At 39.3% G+C, this 27,697-nt stretch overlaps 1 protein-coding gene across 34 annotated transcripts in view; it reads right to left on the reverse strand.

Moving 5' to 3' along the window:
- Nucleotides 1-27,697, reverse strand: part of DLG2 (discs large MAGUK scaffold protein 2) — a 2,400,703-nt gene that overhangs the window by 875,251 nt on the left and 1,497,755 nt on the right. For 5 of the 34 annotated variants that reach the window (XM_058306098.1, XM_058306092.1, XM_058306084.1 and 2 more), the window contains exon 1: nt 21,756-22,287. The exons of the other annotated variants lie outside the window; for them this stretch is intronic. In XM_058306098.1, the coding sequence (XP_058162081.1) occupies nt 21,756-22,064 (309 nt within the window). In that variant the 5' untranslated portion in view covers nt 22,065-22,287. Of the gene's footprint in view, nt 1-21,755; nt 22,288-27,697 lie in introns of those variants that run through there. 34 annotated transcript variants of the gene reach the window in all.

Raw genomic sequence — 27,697 nt, forward strand, 5'->3', positions numbered from 1 at the left:
ACTGGCCTGAGACACAGTAAGGGAATTGGGAAAATTACAAGAACCAACCGAACCTTGGCCGCCTTCCTCCTATTTTTTTTTTTAAATCAGAAAAGAAAACCACTGTACCATTGTCAGTGGGAATTCAGAAGTTAATCACAACATTAACCTTCTCCATAAACACAGGCACCTGGCTCACAGCCGCACGGGAGGTGACACTCTCTACATGAGTAAGGACAATCTTTCTAGACCCAGAGGTAGCACTGGAACAAAGTTTGCCACTAAAGAAGCAAGCCTTTACCCCAAGATGCAGACTTATAAGCAAGTTTTCAATGTCATCCTCTTACTTCCCCAGGCCCAGTGGAGAAGGCAGGAGATAATTCCTAGTTGAATATGGGAGATGATCCATGTAGGCAGGATGGGAAAGGGGAGGGAAATAGTTCTGAGAACCGAAATGTAGACGGTAGGACTATGAGCAGGTTGCAGCTCCCATATCTACTACCAGCCTGTGGGTTTTAAGGCTTTTAGGGAACCATGTGGTGATAAAAGTCTTGTTTTCAAGCGCCGTTTGCTGGAGGGCCAGACCCCGGGGTGGTCACCAGATCCAGAACACAGCAAAGCATTTAGAAGGGGGCTTTCTGCTTTTCTTTGACAAGGATCTTTCAAGATCATTACCAGCAACTAAGTCCCCTCAATGGGATCCAGGCCGATGATACTCAGTGAGGCCTCTAACCAATTACAAAACAGTCTTCAGTGAAGGCTGAGGATTTGCAGCTCTGTAGTAAGCAAATGCGATTAGGTATTAGCTCGGATTATGGCCGACACGGAGCAAATGGCGCAGTCTTCCTAATGGACCCTACTCTCACCTCCCAGCAGAGCTCTTTCTATATTTTTGCCTTTCTGGAAGAGGAGGCATAGAAGATGGAGCAAATATTTTTTGCAAAGTATTTTCTCACGCAAAGACGCCTTTTAGATTTCCTTGATATCCCCTGCTTCGTGCCTTTACTTTGCATGTTTTCTCAGTTCCCATTGTGTAATGAAAAGGGGTGTGAAACATAAAGTCCTTGGTCCGCTCCTTGCAAGGGGTGTTTGAACAAGACTAAGCCTCTTGACTTTTGTGAACTTTGATTTTCTCTACTGTAAAACAGAGATAATAATCCCTGTTATGACAGGCTCAAGTGAAAAAAAAATGTGAAAAAGCTTTGGAAACAAAAGAGGCGATTGTTTTTCCATGCCAGAGAAATCAAAAGGGATTTAGCCTTTATTGAACACCCACCAAGTACCAGGCATAACACTAGACTTTAGAGGTATTGAACACATTTAACAGGGAAGGAAAGGAAGTGGTAGAGATATTAATACACCTTGGGTTTTGAAACTTGTAATTTAGTGAGACAGAGTTAAATGCACATTTGTCTGTCTCCAAAGACAGAGTTCAGCTTCCAGTCATTGGGAACTGTGCTTCTGGTAGCACAGTGGTTAAAGGTGCAAGGTCACAGAGTGAGTCAGCCAAGGTTTGCCTTCTAACTCTGCCACTCACAGTGATGCCACAGCTCGGTTGCTTATACTTTATTTAAAGTTTTGTTGTCTCATCTAAAAGTAGGCATGAATTGGGGCGGACCCATCTAGTTACGACGATTTTTAGAAAAAATAATGCACGCAGCACTTAGCAGGGTAGCTGGCATACAGTTTGCATTTAATAGCTGTCAGCTATTACTGTTACATCAATATGATTTTTAATTTCATTAGCAACCAGCTCAGCAAATGATCTAGGGAAATCTCATCATTTCCTATAATTTACTCTGAAGATGAGGCAGACTTTATCACATCAAATTGAACAATGACTAAAATGATTGGAAGTCAGCTGGGTAGGTTTGGATAAATCAGATTAAAGAACTAAATCAAATCAGATGCAAGGTGAAAAGTTTTGGTCAAGATAATACAGAATGAATAAGATCAGGGAAAGAAGATGGAATATTGCCAAATTAGACAAAATGGACAATACAAAACTCTTGAAATATCTTGAGTGCTAGCTAACTTGCACTCTAACTGCCCAGCTACCCATTAATGTGTGGTATAACCCACATTACTGTATACATTTTAAATGATGTGGAACATGTGCTACCTCATTGAAAAACATACAGTCAATGTTAAAATGCAAACCCCCTTATATATAAAATAAATTATTAAACAAGGCAATGAAACATTTGCACATGAGATTTCTTACATTAAACACTCCTCATGTAATGGTCTCTATCTCTGATTTACAGTCTGGAAAAAAAAAAAACTAATATAATTCCAGTTTACAGATGGCCCAAAGTTTAGAGGATTCGTGTGAGATAGCAGGTCAACCTGGGTTTGAATAACTGTTCTATGGATAATCGACTCATTAGGAAGAGTTCTTCTAAGAACCCATTTCTTCACCTGTAAAAAGGAGGTAACACCTTCAGTCTTACCATTGTACAGTTTAGATGAGTTCATAGGGAGAAATTTCCAGTCAAGTTCCTGGGACCTACTAGGTGTTACTGAAGTAAGTTATCACCTAGTTTCCTGTAATTATTTTGGAGACCATCTCCCTGTATCCCTAATGCCCACAGGTTCTGAACTCTATGTAGGTATTGCTGAAGTCTGATACTGCCCCTGCCCTTGAGGCGTTCACAGATGAGCTCACTCATCATTTCGCTAAACTGACATCATAGAGTTTGACAGAATGAATAGAGTTATGGGAAAACATTCGGGGGTGGATGAAGACTAAGTAGGCCAAGAAAAGCTACAAACAACAAAAAAAGATATTTGCTTGAGGCTGGAGGGGCAGTATCGGAAGGAATTCAGCAAAGACCGGAGGAAAGGGCCTTGGGAGCTCAGAGGGGCAGCATGGGTGGTTCCAGGTAAAGGAACTCTCTGGTATAAGGCTCTCAGCCTGCTTTCCCACCCCCAGAAGGAAAAGGGGGTTTTATGCTGGGTTAATCTGAAAACAAAGGAAGTGAGTGAGTTAAACGTACCCTTTCCTCTTGGAGCTGGGATGTCTGCAGAGTACCCAGTTCTCCTTCCACTAGGAGCTAAGCTTAGCAGATGTGCACTTGGCAGGTACACCTGTTAATCCAGGTGGGGAAGGATGTGAATCAAGCTCCTGAGAGAAGGCTAGCAAGCCCTCCGGTGCCCCACTATAGCCTACTATTTCTTTCCATGTACTACACCCGTGTTTTTTCATCTCTATTAGAAACTGGCACTTTTATCTTACCTGGTTTTGATCTTAAGATGAAAAAAGGTGCTATTTATTGAGCTTCCTCACAGTCCATAGAGCACACAAGTGTAGATGCAAGAGAGTACATGGTGTGTTCAAAACATGGCACTTTTTTTCTTTTACAGGAGAGAAAGGTACTTGCAAAGGGTAGATGGGAAGAAACTGATTTTGAGATTTAAAGTTGTGCCGCAAATGGGTTTGGAGGGCTTCTAAGTAACTCTAAAGAATTTTGACTTATCTCAAAAGTCATTGAAGAAGGTTAAGCAGGAGAATGACGATGTATTCACATTGTACATGGCAGTGTTGCGAGGAACAGGCATTAGAAATATCTTTTTGACAGTTTGGGGTGTATGGATTTTGTGGTGTATGGGAGGAAAAGGGCCCGCTTAAAAGCTGTTCCAATAGTTGAGGCAAGATTCTTAGTCATTGATTCCCTATTGATCTCTTTGATTCCATGAAATACAAGACCGAAGATCAACACACCTTGCTTTGAAAGAGCAATTTTAAAAGTATCATAAGAGCTCAGAAAAACACATACATAATACCGCGTATAATGAGAGTTCCAATAACCGTCATGTGCTTAAGCTCAGCTGTGATGAAATGAAGAGATGATTATGCAGACAATCTAGGACTCATCAGAAATAATCACATCTAATTTAAAAAACATTGTCTACAAGACCAGCCAAATTTCACCAATCATGCAGCAGCTAGCTGTATTGTAGGGAAAAAAAGAGAAAACAAGTTTCTGGTCTAAATACCATTTTCTCCTCCTCCATCCCCCCATCACTACCATCACCACATCCAGAAAAAGAATGTGCATGTAATAGCACCTGTATAACAGACGAGGGCAGAAGGTTCAGGAAAGATAATACATCATATGATTCATCTAATGATGTAATGTCATAGGAAGTAAATTCTAGTGGATGCAGAGCAAGTCGGGAACTCACAGCTGCATGCCTAACTCTCCTACCCTGGCCCAGGTTCATTGCCCTACACAAGCACTCTGTTTTTTTTAATTTATTGAATGGTATGAGTTTATGTCTTAAAGTTATTACACATAAGTAAAAATGGAAAATTTAGCTAGCTTGATAAAGAACATTTCTTATTCTCCACTGCATAAGTAAGAGAAGTAATTTAGGGCTGTCATACCATGTTCCTTTATTCAGCAATAATTTATTAAGGACATATTGGATGTTATCTATTGTATCAGGTGAGTGACAGACCTGTGTCTTGGGAGAACAATTGCCGCAGCCACACTGGGCCCTGGGCTTGGAAGTGGGAGTTATGCTTTAAATCTCCTCAATTGTCTTCCAAATTCCAAAGGAGGTTAAAACACTTTTCTCATTTCAAAATGTGACACATCGACTCCCATTACAACATGATGAAGTCTTAAGATGACAAAGTTGTTTTTTTTTTTAAATAGAACTTCCAGAAGAGCTATGAGTAAATTATTTTTAAATTGTATTTTTTCTATTCCATCCCTAAATTTTATCCCTAAATTAATTAAATTTGCAGAAACCCCATCCAGAATCATTATTTTTTGCTGTGTAGAGACCTAAGTAAATATAGTTTTCTGATCACTGCATGTTTATCAGCTTCTCAAAAATAAAACCAATCTCAACAAACTGCAGGCCTGTGCGTGGCTTAGTCCAACAGACACAGTGGAAGCTTTGGAGTCAGAACCTGAGTTCCAAACACAAATTTGGTCCTTGCTAGCTGTGTGAACTTTGTCTCGAAAAACTCATTTGCTTATCTTTAAAATGGGGGCAAGATGTCCTACCTCCCTGGCTGTTTTGAAGGTTATTGTATTAGGATGACGATACATGAGAGATAGTTGATAAATAGCTATGAGCTATGATTATACCTACGCTGTTCATGTAAAGTACACGGCATCATTGAATGCCAAGGCTACAAGAAATTCCAGAGATCATTTTCTCCAGGAATAGATGGCAAAGAGGCTTTCACTTTTTTTCTTTGTTATTCATGGCTGACTGTGCTAATTTGTCACTCTTCTGATGGGCTCTGATGTAGCCTCACAATCTTTCTCAGCACCGTGGTCCAGCCAACCACCATCAATCCATCATGGTTAACACTCAATACAACTTATTTATCATGTTTTTTTTTTTTTAAACTAGTATTTCCTCAATGTAGAGTTGATGTGTAGACACTCAGATTCTGAACTGGACTAAGGTAACTTAGAGTAGACCAGGCACTGGAACCCAGGCTTCCTAATTTCTAGTTCAGGATCTTTCCACTGCAGCTCACTCATTCTCTCTCCTGAATCGTGAAATTCAAGTGTGAGTCCTAGTTGGGAAGGTCAGATCATTTAATGTAGCTTGCCACTTTGTGATTTCTGCTGAGCTCTGAATTAAACCACAGCCCTTGCAATACACAAAGACTCAGCTGAAACAAGAAGCTGTTTAGAAGACTCTCTGTGCACTCTGTCAAGGCCGATGCTTTAATGGGGTTCTTGATACAGTAATTTTAGTGATGGGATAAGGGACATTATGCCAAGCGGCTGCCATGCTAGCGGTAGGCATCTCATGATGAGAGGATACTCAGATTACTGCAGAATATGATTTATCAATTTCTACATCAATTTAGTCAATTCGTCTAGAATGTACAAAGAAGTATCTGTTCCCAGTGGCTGGAGATTATTCCTGAAACCACGGCTTGCTCATTGCTGCCTTGAAATCAAATCAAAGTTTAAAGGAAGAATAAGTCTTTGAAAATTGTGTGCTTTTTATTTTTTTCAAAAACCCTCTTGGAATTTAATCAGGAAGAAAACACAATATTGACTTTTTTAAAAAAAGATTTATTTACTATTTTAAAGATTTATTTACTCCTGTACTGGCCAGCACTCCACTTGGGCCAGCTCACCACACAGGCCAGCTTGCCGTCACCAGGAGGCCCCAGGAATCGAACCCTTGACCTCCTGTATGGTAGATGGGAGCCCAATTATTTGAGCCACATCCGCTTCCCAATATTGACTCTTAACATAAAAAATTTAGAAAGAACAATGGTCACATGTCTATGGTGCTATTTTGTTATCTGAAGCTTAACCGTAAGAAACTGAGGTGGGATTCAATTTTAAAAGGTCTCAAACTCCTACTCCCTCTCTCTTCCCTATGTGGGGCAATTTATAATGAACCCATTAAATGGTATTCCAGGGATATACTCCTGATTTCATATTTCAGTGAAAAGGTAAGAAAGGAAGAGAGAGGGGGGAAATATATGTTTGAATCACATGCTCAAAAAAATTAAAATACTTTTCCTTAGGGTCAACTGATACTTTATTTCCTTCTCAGCAACCTACCTAAACTCTTTGTTGCCACTTTCTTAGGAAATTTGGGGTGTTCATCATCCAATCTATTTAAAGGAGGTATTCCAATGCTTTTCTCATGAAGGTATTAGAGGAAGGGGTCAAGGCCAGAGTTAAAGAAGGTGATGATCTAGTGCCCTGAAGTTAGAATCTGGGGCTTTATTAACATACCCTCCCAATTTCCCATTGAAAAAAGAGACAAATTATCATTGTGCATATAAGATCAAAACCGGGTCATGCAAGGTAATCTTAAAGAAATGAAAAAAAGAAATACCTAGGGCAACAGGATTGACGAATATAGTAGTCAGTCTAAAGAAAAACTATATCAATCAGAAGTTTGGGAGGATGTTTGGGGTCAGGACTGAAAGCATAGAAAAGGGGAGTCAGAGAGGCAAACTTGCCTAACCATCTAGGAACTCAGTGGTGAGAAAGAATCAACATTGGAGGTCACACATTTCTTATGTGCTCACCACATGTTCTGCCTCCATGAAACCCAAATCATTGAATCCACCTTTTCTCTCTACATCCAAAACATATCCTGAGTACAAAAGGTGATCATCACCATTGCTGCCACCTGCTTCCTGCCATCACTCTCCCTTGGAACTACTGCTGTATAGTGTTTGACCTAGCTTCTTTCCTTTTGTTCTTGCCTTCCCACAACTCACTCGCAATATGTGCATTAGATCATGCCAGTTCCTTATTTAAAGGAGCACGATGGTTTCTCATTGCACTTTGAATAAAAGCCAGACCCGTCCCCTGGCCTCTAAAGCCTTACATAACCCAGCCCTGCCTAACTCTCCAATCTCCTTGCCTCCCCTTCTCCCCTGAACTCTCTCTTCTCCACACTGTCCTTCCTCTATGGCAGGAACACATCAAATTTGTTTCACTCTCAGCATCCATGAACATGCTATTCCTTTTTTTTAAAAAAAGATTTTATTTATTTATTTATTTCTCTCCCCTTCCTCCCCCCACCCCGGTTGTCTGTTCTCTGTGTCCATTTGCTTCGTCTTCTTTGTCTGCTTCTGTTGTTGTCAGCGGCACAGGAATCTGTGTTCCTTTTTGTTGCATCATCTTGCTGTGTCAGCTCTCCGTGTGTGTGGTACCATTCCTGGGCAGGCTGCACATTCTTTCGCGCTGGGCGGCTCTCCTTATGGGCGCACTCCTTGCGCATGGGGCTCCCCTATGCGGGGGACACCCCTGCGTGGCAGGGGACTCCTTGCACACATCAGCACTGCACATGGGCCAGCTACACACGGGTCAAGGAGGCCCGGGGTTTGAACCACGGACCTCCCATGTGGTAGACGGATGCCCTAACCACTGGGCCGAGTCCGCTGCCTGCTATTCCTTTTAAGTAAGACATCACCCCAAGACTGTCGAAAGGCTTCCCATTTTTCATCTTTGATCTTTTAAGTATAAACTCAATTGTCTCCTCATCAAAGCCTCCCCTTACTGACTGCCTTAGCTAAAGGAGCACCCCTGTCCCCCACCACCTATTCTCCACATTGGATATCTCTGCTAGAATATAATCTCCAAATCTTGCCTGTTATATTTATTGCTGCATTTTCAAGCCTCTAGAACCAGAGCTGTCAAATAATAGATGGTCAATAAATCTTTGAGAATGAATAAAATAAATCTTATGAACATGAATGTTTCAATTAATGTGGCCATAATATTTTTCAATGAAAGAAATAAAGTGGCACACTTTGATCTTCTAAGCGTGTTAGCCAGTCTGAGCTAGTTTCTTGGTTCCCATTCCCCTGGAAACTGACCAGAATGATTATTTGGGCTTTCAAAGGGCCAAAACCTGGGACCCAGAGACTTAATTACAGTATTTTCTAAAGAAGTACCTTCCCAGTCTGCCTTGCCTAATACACCATAATTTTCTTGCTACAATTTTCAAAGGCACCATTTTTTCAATCCTTCATAAAATATGCCAGACCCTATCATAGGAACTAAAAAAGAATTAAATAAGGCATAGTTTGTGTTCTGTCCAAGTACCCAATATGGTAGGTGAAGCAGACATGTAAGAAATCACAATGATCCATCAAAGCAGCAGCTTGGATGACATTCTTGGGAGCACAGAGGAAGGCAGGCCTCCAAGAGGATAACAATTAGGATGATTCTTGAATGATGACTAAGATTTATCAAACATGGAAGCAAGGAGATTCAATACAGAGAGAGGAAGGCAGGAGCAAAGATTTGGCAGAAGAGTGCCTGGTGGATTCAGGGAATGAGAGAACAATGAGAGGACGGAATCCACTAGAACTCACTAGGGCGGGGCTCGATATGGGGTTAGAAATGCAGGCTGGGGTCAAAGGACTTTGAACGCTCTGGGGGAGAATTCAGTTTTATTTTGTAAAAATTGCTTGGCAAACTGTGTTCCTCAAGATAATTATAAATAGGTATTTCATGAAAATAGGATTTTATCATCAGACCACATACATTTAAGAGATCTCGCTCTACATATTCTATATGTCACTGGGAGTTATGAAACTCCAGAAGCTTTGAAAAATCTTATAATAATTTAAAAAGCTGTTTAATGTGTTTACCCCAACATAGACCACCCATTAACATTTCCGTACATACTTGCTTTCTTCAGAAGTCAGATTGCACTTAAAGTGAAGCACTACTTGAAGCGATCTGGAGTCCTGACATGACTGACATTAGAATGATACGGATGGAAGTGGGTGTCAAGGTACACTTGGCAAAGGTATTCATAATGAATACAAGGGGTCTAGGAGGCTACTGGTGATTGCAAGTAGCTCATGTGAATGATAATGCACACCTATACTCAAGCATTGAGAATGGGACTGTAAACAGGAAAGTGTTTGAACACTCTGAGATACAATTTTATGAATTCAGGTGATCAATTAGTCAAGGCCCCAGAAAGAAAAGAGTGGAATTGCTGAAAATGACTTGCCCGTTTCTGGCTTGCCAAACTGAATGAAGAGTAGAACAGGTCTGAATGCTCTGCTGGCAGGAAAGAGGAAGGGTCCTGAAAAACAGGCTGAACACTCTGAAGTGAAGTGTACCAACATCAGGTACTACCTATCTTCTTTTGATCCAACTATTAGAAAAGTAATAATTATAGACCTATAAGAACTCCAAATTAGGCTGAGTACCTTCATAACTCAAAAGAGTTTCTCTCCTCAACTTATTTACAGTCCTGAATCTATCTACTATCAGCTTTCCATTCAATCCTTTCAAAATGTTCTCTCTGTCCTAGAAAACAGGCCCCTCGCCCATTATAGATAGATTGGTTCAACTTTTTTATTTAGAACAGCAAGAGGGGGGCCTACCTTTGATAAGAGGGATTCAGAGAGTTATTGCACATATAAGTTTTATTCTAAATTGGCATAATCAGTTATTCTTAAACTTAAAACGTGTGCTCTCAAGGGGTAAAATTTCATACAGTCAGTCCAAGGTATTATGGTTTTTTTTACTTTTAGGGACAGATGAGCTGCATTTTAAGTCATGTGGACCTAAATTCATCTTTGAAAATGTCTATATACTAATTTCATAAAAGCCATATCCATACTTTTTTCCCATCCGACGGTTGGGCTCACTTTTCCTCCCATATTGTACTTCTCAGCAAATTCTCTATTGACACAGAGAGCCTGTCTACTCTGCCTGTTGTACTAATTACCTTTTCATCCGTCACTCAGTTCAATCTTTTGTGCCTACATAAGTGTGAAGAGCATTCGACTTTTTTCTTTCCAGAGTACAGACACAGAAAAAGGGTTACGATGACAGAAAAGACAGGGGCAGAGACCACTTAGGAAGATTGTTAAGAACTACCCTGCCTATAGGGTAGGTGGCAATTTCTCTTACCAGGACTTCTGAACAAGAACTGCTCCTAATTCCTCCATCCACCCTACTCCATCCATCCATCCTTCCACCCACCACCTCTACCACCCATCCAATCAATAAATTAAGCATGTATTAAATTGCTAACTGTGCATTTACCACTGTACTAGGTATTCTAAAAGACCCTATAATAGTATAACAATTGGTTATAATCACATGAAAAGTATTCATCCTCATTAATAAATGAAAGCAAGTGAAAATAACAGTATCATGCCACTTTTAGTCCACCAAATTTGTCAAGATTTTTGAAAAGGTAAACTAGCAAGAGCGTAGGTGGAAAGACATGCTCATTCACTTCTTGGGATGGGGGCTCTAGAAATTGGTCGAGCTCTCTTAGAGGCAATTTGGCAATTAACTCCCAACTCTATCAAGCAGGAATCAGTCTCTTGTTTTCTAATATAGCAACACTGACTAACACAATGTTTTGGCAGAAAGGAGCTGCTGCATAATTAATTGTTGACTGAATGACTAAGAAAATATTATATGCCTTAAAAAAATTCATACCCTTTGACTCTTGTTGCTTTTATGAAAAACTATCATCATGAGAAATGTGGTCAATGGTTCATGTACACTAATATTTACTTCAGCATTGTTCATATTAATAAAAGAACAAAATAACCTAAATGTCCAACAATGTGAGTTTCGGGAGAAACATGAATGTGTTGTAGCTATTAAAAGTTACATAAACAAAAAATATTTTACTAACATAGGAAAATGTTCACAATATGATTTTAATTTAAAAGAGCAATGTAATTTTATACTCCTCACTTACACACATATAAATAGTATTCTATATTTAGCTACAACTATAATCATGTGTGATTAAAAAACAGTAATACATCTTTGTCTGGAGATACCTAAAAAGTACCAAAATATTAAGTGTGGTTAACTCTAGCTGCAATTGCAGATGAATTTTATTTTTTTCAAAGATCTCTTTAGGTTAAAATATTTTTAGCATAAACTCATATTACTCCAACATTTGAAAAATAATTATAAGATCATTTATAAAAAGTAGTATAAATGTGTTCCTTTAAAGTAAGAGGATAATTGTCCTTTTAGTTTTCAAATTGCATAAAAATATAACTTAAATTGGAAAGACAGAAAAAAAATCATTATAATTAAGTACAATAATGTGTGTGATAGAGAAATAATAAAATAAGTTTGAGAAATGAAAGCTCAGCTTCCAGTCTAGGACTGGACATAAACTATGCCTTGAAGAATGAGTAGATATTAGGTAAAGAACTGAAGAAATATTTAATTTACTATAAGGAATCAAAAGGTGTTTTATAAGATCATCTTCTCATTCTGTCTGAACCAGTTGTATTCACTAGTCATTCTAAAATGTAAAAGAAATCTGAGAATTATTTACACAGTTTTAAATTTAGAAAAAAACACTCAATGAAAACTGTAACAATCAATGTTGGCCACTAACTAAACAGTACAGCCTATCAGAATAAAGCATAAATGTAGTCTATTATGGATTTTTAATGCAGTGGTAACAGCTATAGTACTCTGAGAAAAAAGGTCATGCAGTCAACAGTATATTGTACCAAAAATGATTACAAAATAGTACTTCATGACATTATTTCAACCTTCCAAAAAACACATTACTTCTAAGTTAGACAACTAACTGTCTAGGATCAGATTTTTTATTTCTGATTGTCCACTTAAAGTACAATACTACACCTTTCATCTTTAACCCACTTGAATGTGGAACCTACTTTCTTAACAGTGATTCTGATATTTTAACAGTACCACAAAATAAGATAAAAATCAAGTCAAACTAAAGCAAAACAAAACAAAAGAAGCATAGCAATAAATCTGTGTAAATAACTTTCCATTAAACTGTGTTTGTTATGAAATAGACCTACTATAAGTATGGAAGATGTTGTTCTTGATTTTAAGGCACTTGCCTAACTAATAATAAGAAATGAAATTTAAAACAGATTAAGTACTTTCATATGAAAGATCTTGTGCTAATACTCATTCAGAAAGCAAGAACATTTTATTGAACTACTAATATGTGCTGGGCAATATGTTAAGTACTGGAGAAACAAAGGTGAATAAATGGACTGTGCACTAATGGAATGCAGTTTAGTGGAGCAGACAGATAACAGTAACTGTGATACAATGTGACAGGTAAATTGTGCGGGTAACCTGCTATACATAAATGTATGTCTCTTCTCTCTACAGCATGGATGCATCTAGATGCAAATACATGATTTAATAATGACACTATAAGAAGGGCCATAAAGAGATGATTGAACAACTTGCTCCGGCGAGCTAGGTTCTATGCCGAGGACATGAAGAACCTCACACTCTCGCCGAGGAGACTGAAAAGGAAACAAATAACCACAAGGCAAGGTAATACTCTAATTGTGCAGAATGCCATGGTAAGTAGAGGTTAGGTGAGCTAAGTAGACTGGACAGAATTAAAGAGGAAGTTGTGCTTGAACCAGATCGTAATAAATGGATAGGCTTTGTTAGAAAAGGACTTTCCATCAGAAGGAAGTAGATAGTTTTTAGTCTAGTACAGGAGTAGGCAAACTTTTTTTGCCCAGGGCCAGAGAGTAAGTATTTTTGGACTTTCTGGTTAAATAGTTTCTATCATAACTACTCAAAGCTACCATTTTAGCAGGAAACCAACCATAAACAAGATGCAAAATAAAATGTAAAACTTCATGAATAGATACAATAAATTGAATTTTATAACATATTTGACATGTTATAAAATATTAAAAACAATTTTTTCCCAACTCTTTAAAATGTAAAAGACATTCTTAGCTCATAGGTCACACAAAAATAGGTGGCTGCCTGTTTGACAACTCCAGGGGAAAGGGCAAGTAAACACGTACATACACAAAGCAGTACACGCTACCATATCATATATTTAAACCAGTCATTCTCAATTCTATCAGATCCAACCTTTTCGTTGTTGTTTTTTTAAAATATGTATTTATTCCCCCCCGCCCGCCCCTCCCCAGTCTGCTCTCTGTGTCCATTTGCTGTGTGTTCTTCTGTGTCTGCTTGTATTCTCATCAGTGGCACTGGGGATCTGTGTCTCTTTTTGTTGAGTCATCTTGCTGCATCAGCTCTCCATATGTGTGGCACCACTGCTGGGCGGGCTGCAGTTTCGCGCAGGGTGGCTCTCCTTGCACAGGGGCCACTCCTTGAATGGGGAGTACCCTAACGCAGAGGCATCCCTACCTGGGCCAGCACTCCTTGCATGTAGCAGCACTGCATATGGGTCAGCTCACCACATGAGCGAGGAGGCCCTGCTTATCGAACCCTTGGACCTCCTATATGGTAGGCGGAAGCTCTATTGAGCCACATCTGCTTCCCCAACCTTTTCATTTAATAATTTTGGAATAACTGCTTTTCTCCATCTAAAATCAAATTCACAGGTAATACAACTGCCTACACATAATTGTTTTAAAAAATTAGGCTAAGCCCTAAAAAAAAGGAAAAGTAGAGGGAAGAGGCTGTGGCTCAATCAATTGGGCTCCCGTCTGCCGTGTGGGAGGTCCTGGGTTCTCCTCCCAGGGCCTCCTTGTGAAAGCAAGCTGGCCCATGCCCATGGAGAGCTGATGGCCCATACCCTCAGAGAGCTGGCCCATCAAGATGATGCAACAAAGGGAGACAAGCAGACACAGAAGAATGTGCATTGAATGGACACAGAGAGCAGACAGCAAGCAAGTGGCAAGGGGGGGGTGGGGGTGGGAATGGGTCCTAGATTAAAAATTAGTCTTAGACAAGTGAAAACAAACCATTTGAATATAAGAGACAAAGGAAATAACTTTAGTTGTGACATAGATAATATAACAAGGTAAATTGCAGATAGTTGAGTGGAAAAAGTGAAGAAGTGTCATATTCTTGCAAATAAACTGGGTCTCATTTATAAATTTAGTTTCAAAATAATTCCTTATTTTACAAAGGGCAGGATAGTTAGGAAGCATCTATCTGTCTGTCTGTGTATATTATTTATGTATCATCAGTTATTATCCAGCTATCATCTATCATCGGTCTATCAATCTATTTCCATCTATTTCTATTTTAGAATTACCCTTCATGTAAGGGTATATATTGATTTCCAGTATTCAAAAGACCTTGGAACTATATGATAGAAAATGGGGAATGGAAGATAGCTAAACAAACAGCAACCCAAGAGCCTATAGAGAAGTTGCATATAGATGATCACTGGGACAATATGAGTAAGATCAAAAACAACAGAAAAACTCAAAATAAAAAACTGCAGGTAATTTTTACAAAACAGATTTGTTATTGTGTTATAAATTTCTTAAAAATTAATATGTGGTATGACAATTAAATAAAATATTTTAAAACAGCCTTAATAATGGAATTTGGTAAGAGCCTTACATTTCATGTATTTCTACTGATTTAAAATATTTGTTTCTAAAACTATTGAAAGGATCCTCAAACCACATCAGTTACATATTTGCAGGTGACAGTTATAAATATAGACTGAAGTATATCAGTGACTCAAATATCAGCACTGCTGTAGGGATAAGATGTTCCAAAATGGGACCAACTCCTGGTAAAATTCCTAACATAATAAAGTGCAATGGCCTCTTGATTTACACAGGAATTGCATTCCCCAAATGATCACTACACTCTTGCAAAAAGTACTTTGTATTTGTTTGTAAAATTGAGTTTGATTTTAGGCTTAGAAAATCATAAATCATTTTAAAAAAAACTCTTCATGAATGTCCAGTGGAATGTTAAAACTTGTGCAGTGCTTACAAAACGTCATTGCTGTACAGGACTGCTCTACACACTACAGAGCACCTAGCATCCCCGACTCCCTTACTCTAAACGCCAGTAACACCTTCCAATAATTATCTACAAATAAGCACCTCCGCATAGTCACACAGGCTTCCTAGAGGCTCTCCTCTTCTGCTCTCCTTGGGGACCACTGGTCTGAATTCTGAGACCAGAAAGCTTAGGTTTATGCCCCTCTGTATAACGCCACACACCGCATGGCCAACAACTGCATGTTTAATAATTTCCTGTCAATCACCACGCTACATAGAGATAAGTACATAAGTGCCAAGAGAGGGAGGGGCAGCTTGGAACAGCGAAAGGGAACTCAATTCTGAGTTCAAATAGGTGGACAAGTTCTGTCACAAGCTAAATGACCTTAAGCAAGTCTCTTAACTTTCTAGGCTGCAGTTTCTCCTCTGGAATAGGGACATGATGACCTCTAGGTTCCCATCCAATTCTGACATATTTTAAGACATCTATATGCCTTTGAAAAATTAAAAGAATGGAACAAAGTAGAAGATGTATGAGAATAAAACAAATGAGGCGGCATTTGTAATAGATAAAGCAATACAAGAAGAAGGAAAGAATGGACAATTGAAATGGTGGTGTCAAAGAAATATTTGGATGCTTGAAATGAGAGCAAAGTGGATGGAATATGTATGAGACTCACAAATGTTCAGCAACGTGAGATGGTGCTCCTGAACTAAAGACTGGACTAAAGACAAGGTGTACATGTGCTTTTATTTTGTGCTCATATTAAGTTTACAATACACGGTTTCCAACTCTTCACCGTAAATGTGAAAGCATTGTATCTGAGTTGCAAGGAATCGTATAACATGAGGTCTTCCAAGGACAAGTGTCATCTTCTGATGGTGCTGTGGGAAACAACTCCAGCTGTTTCAGATCAGCATGTTCAACCTGATCAGAGAGGGAAGGGATCTTCAGGATCTCAATTCATTCAGGTTCTTGGGACAAAGCGCAAAGTGGAGTGGGGCACTTCAGGATACTCTAGGGGTTTGCCAATCTGCCCAATCGTGTTGAAAGCATCAATCCTTCAAAGAAATTCCTGTTTGACTGGAGAATTTTATCTATAGGTCTTTAGGGTCTTTTATCCCCCAGTGTATTCAAAGCAAGTATTTCTGAATAATGTGGTGCAAAGAGTAAGGGAGTCAGATAGGCCTAAATTTAAAACTATTTCTGCCCTTATCAGTTGTTCAATCATGGGCAAGGTACTCTTAGCTTCTATTTCCACATTTGTCAAATGGGGATACAATGTTGCCTTTGCAGTGGTACAAAACTTCCAAGGGATGACTACCGTAAAGCCCCCAGCTCCGAGCCTCACACGCTGTGGCACAGACTTCACATTACGTCCCCTTTGCGCTTTTCTTTCCCACCGTCCGTGCTTTGCCTCTCCTTGTCCTGCCCTAGAGAGAGTGCTCTGCTGACGGCAGCATTCAGCAGGACAGGTGCCAGGAGTGTTGACCAAGTGACTTCAGGTCTGCTACGGGAAGGTTTATAGCTTCAGTTCCTTCTGGGATTTCTCTCACTCTCCTGTTTCTCTTGCCTTGGATAAACTGGTGTGTCCCAGAGACTAAGATGCCTTATCCTTCCTTGGGAAGGGTCTCTCTTTCTGGAAGGAATGAGTCGAAAGCAGGCACTGGGTTCAAACAAGCTGTCCGTTCTTTCTGGCTTGGTATAAACTGAGCCTAAGATTTCAGCCCAGGGCAACCCTATTTCTTGAGTAGAATGTCCTCTGTGCCCAAATTATGACAAACCCTGTTTCTGGAGGAGCTGCAAAGGGACTGTCAGGGGAGATTTACAGAGCTTGGAGAAATACTTCAAACGCAGTTGTTTTCGCAGAATGTTGCTGAAAAAAATCTTCCAACATCCTCCACCTGTGAATATAAAGCTTATGGGAATGCTACTTCACCAACACAATTCTAATTTACATGATTTTTTTCCCCACTGTGCCCAGTTGTAAAGCTCTGAGAATGCTGAAGGACAAAATGTCACACCAGCATCCCGTGGTACTGAGCCAAAAGTTCTGGACAGTTGCCTAGTGTAACCCTCATCATTAAAGTAAGGCATCAAAAATTTCCGGGAACAAACTAGAAATTCGAATGAAAGACTCAACGCGATGACTAATTTCACCCATAATATGCTCTTTGGTTAAAATCATAATTTGAATACTATTAGTAAAAATAAATACTATTTGGTGAACAATCGATCTGTTCTAAGCACTATTCAGGGCTTACTTTATAGAGTATTTTTTCTCCTTATTACATTTCCCTGCAACATGGTTTCGTCATCCCAAGTTTTACAGAAAAGAAAATGAGGCATAGAGAAGTTTAGCAACTGAGGTCACATGGAGCTGTACATTCACACTTGGGCTGGCTCTCAAGCACGAGTCCTGTCCTGAAGTTACATGGAGCTAGTACGTTCACACTTGGGCTGGCTCTCAAGCATGAGTCCTGTCCAGAGTGCTTCCTGACAGTAGGTATGAGTCGATGGAGTCACAGAATATTAATCCTGGAAGAGCCTTTAAAGTTCATCTAGGGAAACACAGTTATGTTAGAAACAGGAAAACTGATGCCGAGAGGAAGTCTCCAGTGACTGCAAAGCACCTCAAGAGTGGCAGAGCTGGCACTCAAACCCCGCAGTGATTCCGTGCTGCCCGCTCACTGGCGTCCTCAGCAGGGCCCCCCAGGTCCTCGGGGACCAGGTCCCACCCACTTTTCCCAGCCTCTTCTCTTGAGGAACACTGGCACCAGCTTGCTACATACTTTTCTGCATTTGTTATATCTTCCCCCCAAACTTCTCTCTCTTTGTCCACTTGTTAAGCACCTACTAATTTTTCAAGATTCAATCCCATTCATCCTAAGCATCACCATCTCTATGAAGCCCTTACCTCTCACCTTTTTCCAGCCAATCAGGTATAATTAATTAAGGAGTGGGTTAATAGGAGTCAACAGTTAGAGGAGGCGTACTTTAATTCATCTGTTCACTCATTCTACAAACATTGAGCATCTGATACATGGCAGTAGTGTGTGAAGTGCTTTGCATGCATTATGTCAATCATTCATCATAAACCTCTGAAATAGGTACTATTTTCATCCCCATTTTACAGAACAGAAAACTGACATGTAAAGTGATGCATTATCTTGCCTAAAATCACTGTGCCCTCTTGCTCCTCTGAGGTCCCTATTAACTGAATAAAGATTTACTATGTCACCTGCAGCACTCTATAGAAATTTGTTTTGCTTGCAAATTGTGATTTATCGTGGCATAGTTCTGTGTATATAGTTGGAAACCATATAGTTGCAAACTGTAATGCCCTATCAGAGGCAGTTAGTTCCATATGGGTGGGGGTGTCATCTGCTTTGTTCATTATATTCACAGGGCTTGATAGAGTGGTACATAGTAGGCACCCAGTAAATTTTGTTTGAATAAATAAATGAGGACGGGAAGGAAGAAGGGAGGCAGGGAGGGAGGGAGGGAGAAAGGGAGGAAGGACAAATGTGTAGAATTCTTGTCTCTGAGTCTCCAGTTTCCACTATTCTGTGCTGCTTCCCCATGTCGGTCTGCCGTGGGGAGAAATGCCACATAAGCATTTCTAGGCTGATACTATTGTGCCAGATTCTAGAACTCACTTCTGCACACTATAATTTTCCATTTTCTTACCTATTATTATGGTCATATTAATTCTACAGATTCAAATGGAATGAAACCGTATTTGAGAAGGGAAAGAAGCTGTTCTTGAGGCCAGCTAAGAAACACCCTAAGGACAGTCTTGGGTGTACACAGCACCCCAAATACCATAGGAGTTTGGCAAAGAGCTTTGTGAGGCATTACTGTAGCTCTCTATTTTAGCACCTGGAAATCACACTGCTGATTTTCAAGCAATACAGCAGATATCTCCAAGGACAGGATCCTAGCTCTCAGTCACTTAATGACCCTAGATACATTCTGTGCTACATGTGGTCCCTGAGCTATTATAAAACATGGACTATCCTTCTTTTGTTTTATCAAGGGTTCTAATTTTTATATAGTTTGCCTCCATCCTTGGTTTTACAATATTCCATAGGCTATCTCCAGTTAAGTTAAAGAGTAAAAATAGTAGCACAAAATTCCCAAAACAGACTTCATTTTAATGGACACATATGCACATAGACACATGCTAATTCTCTTATTTATGTGATATTGTGCATTGGAGTAGAGTACTTACAAACAGCTGTATATTCTATAAATGTATATGTAAATGGATAAACATACATAAGTATACATATATCAGCATTTTGAGTACCTACCAGCAGTAAAAGGAATACACTTTATATGGAGAGAAAGAAAAGTTCTTTGGAGGAACAAGCAAGTACTTTCCACATGAGACAGGAAGAATAACACAGAACTTTAATTTTTATAGTATGTATGTACATGAACCCCTGGGTATGTGTATACACATATATATTAAAGTCTCTGTCAATAAATGTTAACATATGCATAGGTAATTATACAGATATGTAAATATATATTGAAATTTATATGCATATGCATATATAGATACATAAAAATATTTATTCAACATTATTTGAAAGAGTCCAAGGGTGGAACAGTGAGAGAGACTGATTAATCTGGCACAGCAAGTTTATAGGACTACAGCAGAAAATTGAGGATGGGTCAGGTGAGGGAGGAAATGTTGCAACATTGAAGACTATAAAAGATGTGGTATCGCACCCCCAATATTTGGGGATCACTGTTCTTTCCAACCAATAACAAAGTATAGATAAATGACAGTGAAAATGTATAGAAATGTATATGTAAACGAGTAAGGGGAGATGGTGACTGCCTCAATGTCACTAGAATCCAGAAACTCCAGAAAAGCCTATTTACTCTTTTAAAGTATTAAGTGGCTATGAATTTAAAGCAAGTAGGAAGCTAACTGTTAGAAAACAAGAAAAGGAAGTTTCTCCCCAGTTAATGAGCTTTAAAACATGGTAACTATAATGTAGTATTAGAGATCTTGGTTTGGGAAATTGTTAATGAAATGCAAAGTTTATTACATCTGGGATAAAGAACATTGCAACAATAAAGTAAGTTTGCTTTCTCTACTCTGTGCAAAAATCCCAAATCTAAATGCCATTGACTAAGTGCTTTCTTGCCCTTGTGAGTCAGGAGAATTATAATGTAATTAATACAAAGATATAGGTAAAAAACATCTAAACAAATGTTTTTGCCAAAGAATATAGAGACTTCAATATTGTCAAAACTATTTATTCAGTTTGGAATTAGTATTATTTGGAAACATAATTGCATTTCTAAATTTCAGGTTCCATTTCAAGCTAAACAAGTTGAGTACTAAAATGTTAATATATTCCTGATTTAGATCAAGATACTGAGATGTTCAACCTCTTTAGGCAAATCTTATAATTTCTTGGCAATGAATCAAAAGTCATATATAGAGAGATAGATATAGATATAGATATAGATATAGGTCCATGCATATGTAACTAGAGTGTTTAGTGATATATGACATTCCTGGAAGCACTTCTTAAAAACTAATACTAAAATATTCTCTACACTTCCCTGATCAGAACATTTTATTCATAATCAGTATCAACTTTTCGATTAGGCTAAAATCATATAGGAATTGAGAAAAAAAATTTTTGCAAACATAGTATCCTCTTTTCCATGAATATTTAAGAATAGTTATTGTTCTGTATTTATGATAGTGATTACAGGTGCATTTATTTATATTTTATAGCATTTTCAGCAAGTTGCTTCCCTTTGGATGAAGGCAGAAAAAAAATGAGCCAATTTCATTTCTGGTAAAATGCTAGTTGTTTGGGGCAATAATAAACTGGGAATCAAATTACGGCAATTTGTACATCTGCCTCAGAAATGCATTATAAAAGAAATAGGGCTACTTTTAAATATAAATAACCTTATTGCTGCTTTTTGAATAAATGAAATGTTGCCTTATTTTCATCCTAAGTGTAACCATCCTCCAGCTTGTCCTTAATTACTTTTAGTTCGTAAAATTAACTATTTAGTATAAAAATGTTTCTTCTCCGTAACTGAAAAAGTATCCAGTATTTTAAGAGTAAACACTAGAATTGCATGTTTCAAATCTCTATTTTCCATAGCTGAAGTAAGAAATGTTCTTTTATATTTAAAGAGATGAAAAGTTGCTTGATTAAAGACCCTTCGCCCTCCTCCTGAGAATCAAAATCAACTGAGCTAGGCAGAATAGATAATACTGGTCAGAAGTAAAAAGTACTGCCGAAAGACTGTCATGCAGAGCAGTAAAACACCTGAGGACCAGAGAAGTTCAACTTGGGGACAAGTGACTGAAAGAAACCGAGCACCACCCTTCTAGACTTCCGCAGCCACCCAGAGGTGTAACCCGCGCGCACGTGTGAAAATGACAGGTGTCCTGCCCTAACGTTTGCCCAAGAGGCTTTCGCGGGCAGCAAGGAGGACTTCGCCAAGTTTCCAGACCACGCTGCCGGTCCATCCTTTCCTCCCAGCCGCTTCCAGTCCTGAGGAAGTCGTCAGGAGGAGACTCACCTGTGCCGGGCTGAACCAGCCGCGCGGGCAGGTGCAGCGCTCCCCGCACGCGCCTTTGCCCCTGGAGCCCGTCCTGTGGGGGCTTCGCCGCACACTGTCCCACAGGGTGACCAGCTTGGTCCTGCTGGGAGCTGGGCCCCCGGGTCCGGAGGAGGGCATGGTCTGAGAAGCGCAGCCGGGCCCCTGCGGGCTCCTGTGCCAGCCGCAGGCGCAGGGGGCCTCCCCGGGCGGCGGGGGCGCGCTCCTGCCCCCCTGCGTGCCGGCAGAGCCGCGGCCGCAGCCGTGCTGCTGCGCGAGGTAGGCGGTCATCCTGCCCTGGTGCCCACCCTTGCCGTGAGCAGCTCTGCACGGGGAGGTCTCCTCCCTCACACCCCTTTTCTTCCAGGCAGTTGTAAAAGTCTTTTTTTTTTTTTTTTTCCCTTTTCCTTTTCTCCCCTGTGGATCCTTCGGTATCTTTGACAGCGCTATAAGCAGGGCATCGTGGGAGCCGCGAGAGCAGCTCCGCACAGCATTATCTGCGGGCTGGTAGCTCTTTGTCAATAGATGACTCAACTCACAGAGCAACTTGACAGTATCCCGGCTCTAGGCAGAAGCAATCAATGCTCCACACAGCTGGGCTATCAGACTGTACACTGTGTTACAAACCCTTTTGGAGGGAGCCCCACGGTCAAGGATACTCATTGTAATTTGACATTCTGGCTTTTCCCTTTCTTAGCTGATACCTACCCTATAAATACACACCTCGGGAAAGAGAGCTCTTTATTTCCAGAAAAGATGCATCGAGACTGAGACAATATAGCAAAAGCGATTTTAAAATGATGGGAAAGTGAACCTGTAAAAAATTGTTCAGCATTGACAGGAGTTACTTATCTAAGGAGATAGTTTCCAAGACACAGACCGATCGTGAGGTATTAACTTCAAAAAAGAACCACTCACTGAGAGAAAGCAGAGTGGTCACAGAAATATACCAGAGTCCCTTAAAATTGGAGGTTTGCTTTGTTTTAGGTCATGATTATATATGATAATTCGAACACGCATTCTTTATACTTACAAAAAATTATTAATTCCTTCTGAATCAAAATAAGGCAGTTTTCAAGGCTCAAAACTGAAGGGTTGGCTTTTATAAAAATAGTATTTTTTCTTACCCCAAATTATTCTGAGGATTTCCTCTCAAATACTTCACCGCAACAAATACATTCACCACAGAAAAAGTCTGTATTTTAAAGTAAAAGACACATTCAACTCTGCCATTTGGTAGTTTTGGTTTCCAAAGACAGAAATTTCAAATTCCTTCACTGAAAAAAATGAGTGAAATCTATCCAGTTTAAAGAAATTGCTTTCCAAAAAGAACATGATTGTTTTAAAATGTTATCATGGCTTCTAAAGCCATACATAGTGTTTCAGTAAAGGGAAAGACTAATTACTACTGCTTTTAGAATTTTCATTCTGTTTGAACCTTTCCATATCTATTGCCAAAATGTCTATCATATCATACATCCCTAAGGAAATAATTTTGTTTTGATTGGGAAGCAAAGTAGAATCTATGCAGCATCAAATGAAAGATGATATAATTCCATGATAAGATTACTTTTTCTACAGACCATCAAGTACCACTGATGCCTTCTCGGTGGGTAAACTAGGAATTGGGCCTTGCCATCTTCATTTCTTACTGAATTGGCAAGTTTTATGTAGCTGAGGTCAGGAATATAACATGTTCTCCTGTTCAATACAAAGACTCCTTATAAATCATTGTTATATTTAAAACTCCTGAAAACAAGGAAATGGAACCTTTCTCCACAAAAACGTCATTTTCCAAACACTGCACAAGGTGCTGATATAAGTAGTATGCCTGGCACTTAGTATGCATTCAGAACACTTTTGTTAAATAATAACATTTTACTTTGTAAGTTTGAAGGGCAGGTTCTGGTCTGTTATTGACTACTTTTCCCCAAGCACCTTAGCATACTGCCCAGCATAGAGTAGGTAATGGATGCATTTTTTGGATGGAGGAATGATGGTTGGTTAGATATATAAATGGAAGGAAAGAGTGGAGAAATGAAGGAGTTGAGTGACAATTTTTGATAATATTTAATTCAGCAATAATCTAGAAACACAAATTATTTCTTTAAAACTTGAGTTCTGGTTTTGAGGTGCTTTTGGTAAGGAATTTTGTCAAAAAGAATATGAATACTTGAAACAGTGGGCAGAAATAACAATAACACTTACATCTTTTTCTTTCTGAAAGAGAATCAAGGGTCAAATTTAATACCTAAAGACAATAAAATTGAAGTGAATGGATCACCAAATGACACTCAATGAGAAAAGGGGCAGAAAAATCACCTTCCCCTTTTTATGTTGAATCAAGAGATACTGCCTTATATAAATGCTTTATCTTCCCCCCAGCAAGGGACATGACTTCCAGGCATGAGCCTCCCTGGCACCGAGGGATTATTTCCAAGCACCAACTAGTAATGCAACTGGAAAGACCTTAAATAAAAGGGGGGAAAGGTAAAGACAAATGAGTTTATATTGCTAAGACACTTCAAAGTAAGTTAGGAGGTCATCCCAGAAGAAATACTTATGCACACCTCAGCAGGATCTCACAGACTGCCAAAGTAGATAATATCCCAAATAGTAGGGCTCCTGAGGGCTCTGGAGACACCCAGGTCCTATGGTCATGGCAGATAGTTCTGCAGTTTGCCTTGTCAGTGGGTCCTACTTTGCATTTTGTGCTCCCGAGTATGACAGAGTTGGTCTCACTTGTGACTTCTCTACATGTGCCTCTTCTCTCCCTTCTATTTGAACCTATAGCTGGTGATGGAGTTGGTAGGTATATGTCCAAGAGATTTGAATCTTTAGGCTGTCCATGTGCCAGCTGGGCCCTGAGCCTCAGTGTTGTTGCAACACCTACTCTCTAGTTCATTGGACTCACCCAGGACAACTAACAAGGAGGAGATGATGGGTAACAAACATACCAAGGAACTAAGAGAGTCTACAACTGCAAGCAAGAAAGTCCCATCCATCAGCCATATGAGATTGAGGCACCCTCTCAATTAGAAGTGGAGTGGGCATCGCCATCCCAGAATCCTCAGGACTGGGGAATAAAATATGGACTAAAGTAGACTTATAGCATTCTACTATAGATTAATTGTGATTCTAGCAATGGAAGAAATGATATCATTGATGTGGAGACAGTAGCCACTGGAGTTGCTGAAGGCAGGGAGAGGGAAAACAAGGTGTAAAAAGGGGGTGTTTTTGGGACTTGGAATTGTCCTGAATGACATTGCAATGACAGATACAGGACACTACATATCCTGCCATAACCTACAGAATAGAGTGGGAGAGAGTGTGAACTATGATATAAACTATAATCCATGCTTAGTGGCAATGCTCCAAATGTGTTCATCAATTGCAATGAATGTACTACAGTAATGAAAGAGTTGTTAATGTGGGGAAGGGTAGGAGGTATGGGGAGTGGGGCATATGGGAATCCTTCAAACTTTTTTGTGTTATCATTTTAAGTAATCTAAGTATCTTTAAAATAAAAATAAAACTATATTTTTTAAAAAAGAAAGAGAGATAATGCCTGGAAGAAATTCTGGGTCAATTAAAATGAAAACCCTGAAGAAATTCAGATTTGTCTGGAATCATTATGATGCATTGCTATACAGTATGCCTTGAGGTAGCAATGCTGTCACTCCCTCCCCCAACCCCCAAAGAATGTCAAGAAGTAAGAAGTTGGCTTTCTCCAATTTTATCTAACCATGATGTTTCTCTAGTCTTTCAGCAGCTATCATTGTCAGCTTCAGGGAACACATGCCCCATTCTTACCCAGTCCGTTCTCAAGTATAAGACTCAATCTGCATAGAAGTAAGTCAGTGTGAATCCATTACAACTGTCTAATGGTGTGCAACTTGCAGCAAGGCAGAAAATATTTCCTGGCTGAGGACTGCTCAAAGATAATTATAAATTTTCACCTAAATCTGTTATGAGTGTGTTGTTTGGAAGAGCTATTTCTTCCCAACGTAAAGGCCATAGTATTTGTTTTAGTAACTTCAGCATGCCATTTTCTAATAGATAAATAAATAGCATACTCTGCATAACTAATGTTACTTTCCTCCAAAGATCTTAAAGACCATAGTAAACTTTAATTAAATTTATTACAAGAACATATTGGAAGTATTCTTTCCCTTTAGCACATGCAAAGTAATCCCAGCCTCCCGTCTCCTCCTTAACCCTTCGAAAGACTTTTTTTCTTCTCAAACATGACATTTGGCTTTTCAAGTCCAAGGACAGACAACTTCAATGCATGCAACTAGCACACTGCACCGTGAGGCAGACCCGCTAATTAAAGGTAATCCAATTTGAACAACTCTAATTGGAAAATTGTAATGGCCATGAGAAGACATGAAATTCCGGCTGAACAAGAATTAGCAGTGCACAGGTACACATCCTACTGATCACTATGATTTAACAGGGGCAGATGGTGCACAGGGCAATGCCGAGATGAGATATATCTAATTGAACTCTCTTCGACCTGGCACTGACTGCATAGAACAACCACTAGTTTCAAAGCCAGGGTTTACAACTAATATCCTATTTATTCAATAAAAAGTTAATAGCAAAGGTGAATTACTAAATAAATTGTACTATACTAAAATATGATGCAGATTTTTTTTCCAGAGAAAATTTCCTTCAGGCACTCTCTGCATATGGGAAATGAAAATATTAATTACAAAAGAGCTAAGTGCAGGCAAAAGGAGGACTGTGTAGCAGAATGCCCTCTGCAGTCATAAGTAATTTGTTAAATAATCACAAAATTCTAAAAAATTTTACATGCAACTTCTCTTGATTTGAAAAGTATCTACAGTCCATTGTCTTGACTGCAAAAACTAGAGATTTTACAAATGCTAACAATTGATATTCTTCACTTTCCGGGTATCTTTTGGCCCAGACAAGCTTCAAATCCCAGCACATTTACCTTTCAAAATATGAGAGAACCAAGAATAAAGTACCTAAATTTAAAGAATAAAGTATCTAAAATTATTTCTAAAATAGACCAATTTAGTCTTAAATCTTATGAAAGAAAAACAAGCAGGAATTAACAATGTGGATATGCATATGCCTAATGGCTACAGAGATTTAATCTGGGCGGACAAAATAACAGGAAGGAGAAAAAAGTTTTTTCAATGTCCCATAGTCTCACTAATACTTCTGGCTTTGGGTAGATGTTATAGAAGGGGGTTAATCTGAATTTTTGATATGGGTAAAGTATAAAAGTATTTTCCTGGAATGTAGATGTATTATAGTCTAATACACTTAACAGTACTGCTATTACAGAAATGAGAACAAGAGTTATGTGACATTTCTTAGAGATTCTGAAAGGAACACTAGTAAAAAGGTAATAATCATTTATAATTTGCATACTTAGCAATTGAACGTAAGTGCTAAACTACACAACCACAAGAAACTTGTTCTCACCTTTGAAGACCGAACTAATGTCACCTCTGAGAGGTATTCCAGATCCTCTTGATATATTCAGCCATATTCCACAATATTTGTATACTTGTCTGCATAAATAACTTTAAATACCTTGTGCTTTGTCTATTTCTTGCGGTCACCATGACTACCACCCTAATGTAAGCTAGCATCGTTTCTCCGTGTAACGTTCTCCTCCGGTATCCACCCTTGTTTCAATCCCTCCTCACACAACAACCAAAGTATCTAAGATGCCAATCTGATCAGGTCTTACTTTACTTGATATCTTTTAATACTCTCTCGTCCTCTGGGGATAAAGAGCCCAATCTTTCAGGTGGCTTGTGTGATCTTCAGGTGTGATCTGGCCTCTACCTTCACCACTTTCGCCCATGCCTCGCCCCCTTACTGCACCCTCCAGCACAGAATTGGAATACCTGAGCTCAGTGCCACCTCCTGGCTGCTAT

The sequence above is a fragment of the Dasypus novemcinctus genome, chromosome 10, assembly GCF_030445035.2.
Source record: "Dasypus novemcinctus isolate mDasNov1 chromosome 10, mDasNov1.1.hap2, whole genome shotgun sequence".
In the NCBI taxonomy this organism is placed as follows: domain Eukaryota; kingdom Metazoa; phylum Chordata; class Mammalia; order Cingulata; family Dasypodidae; genus Dasypus; species Dasypus novemcinctus.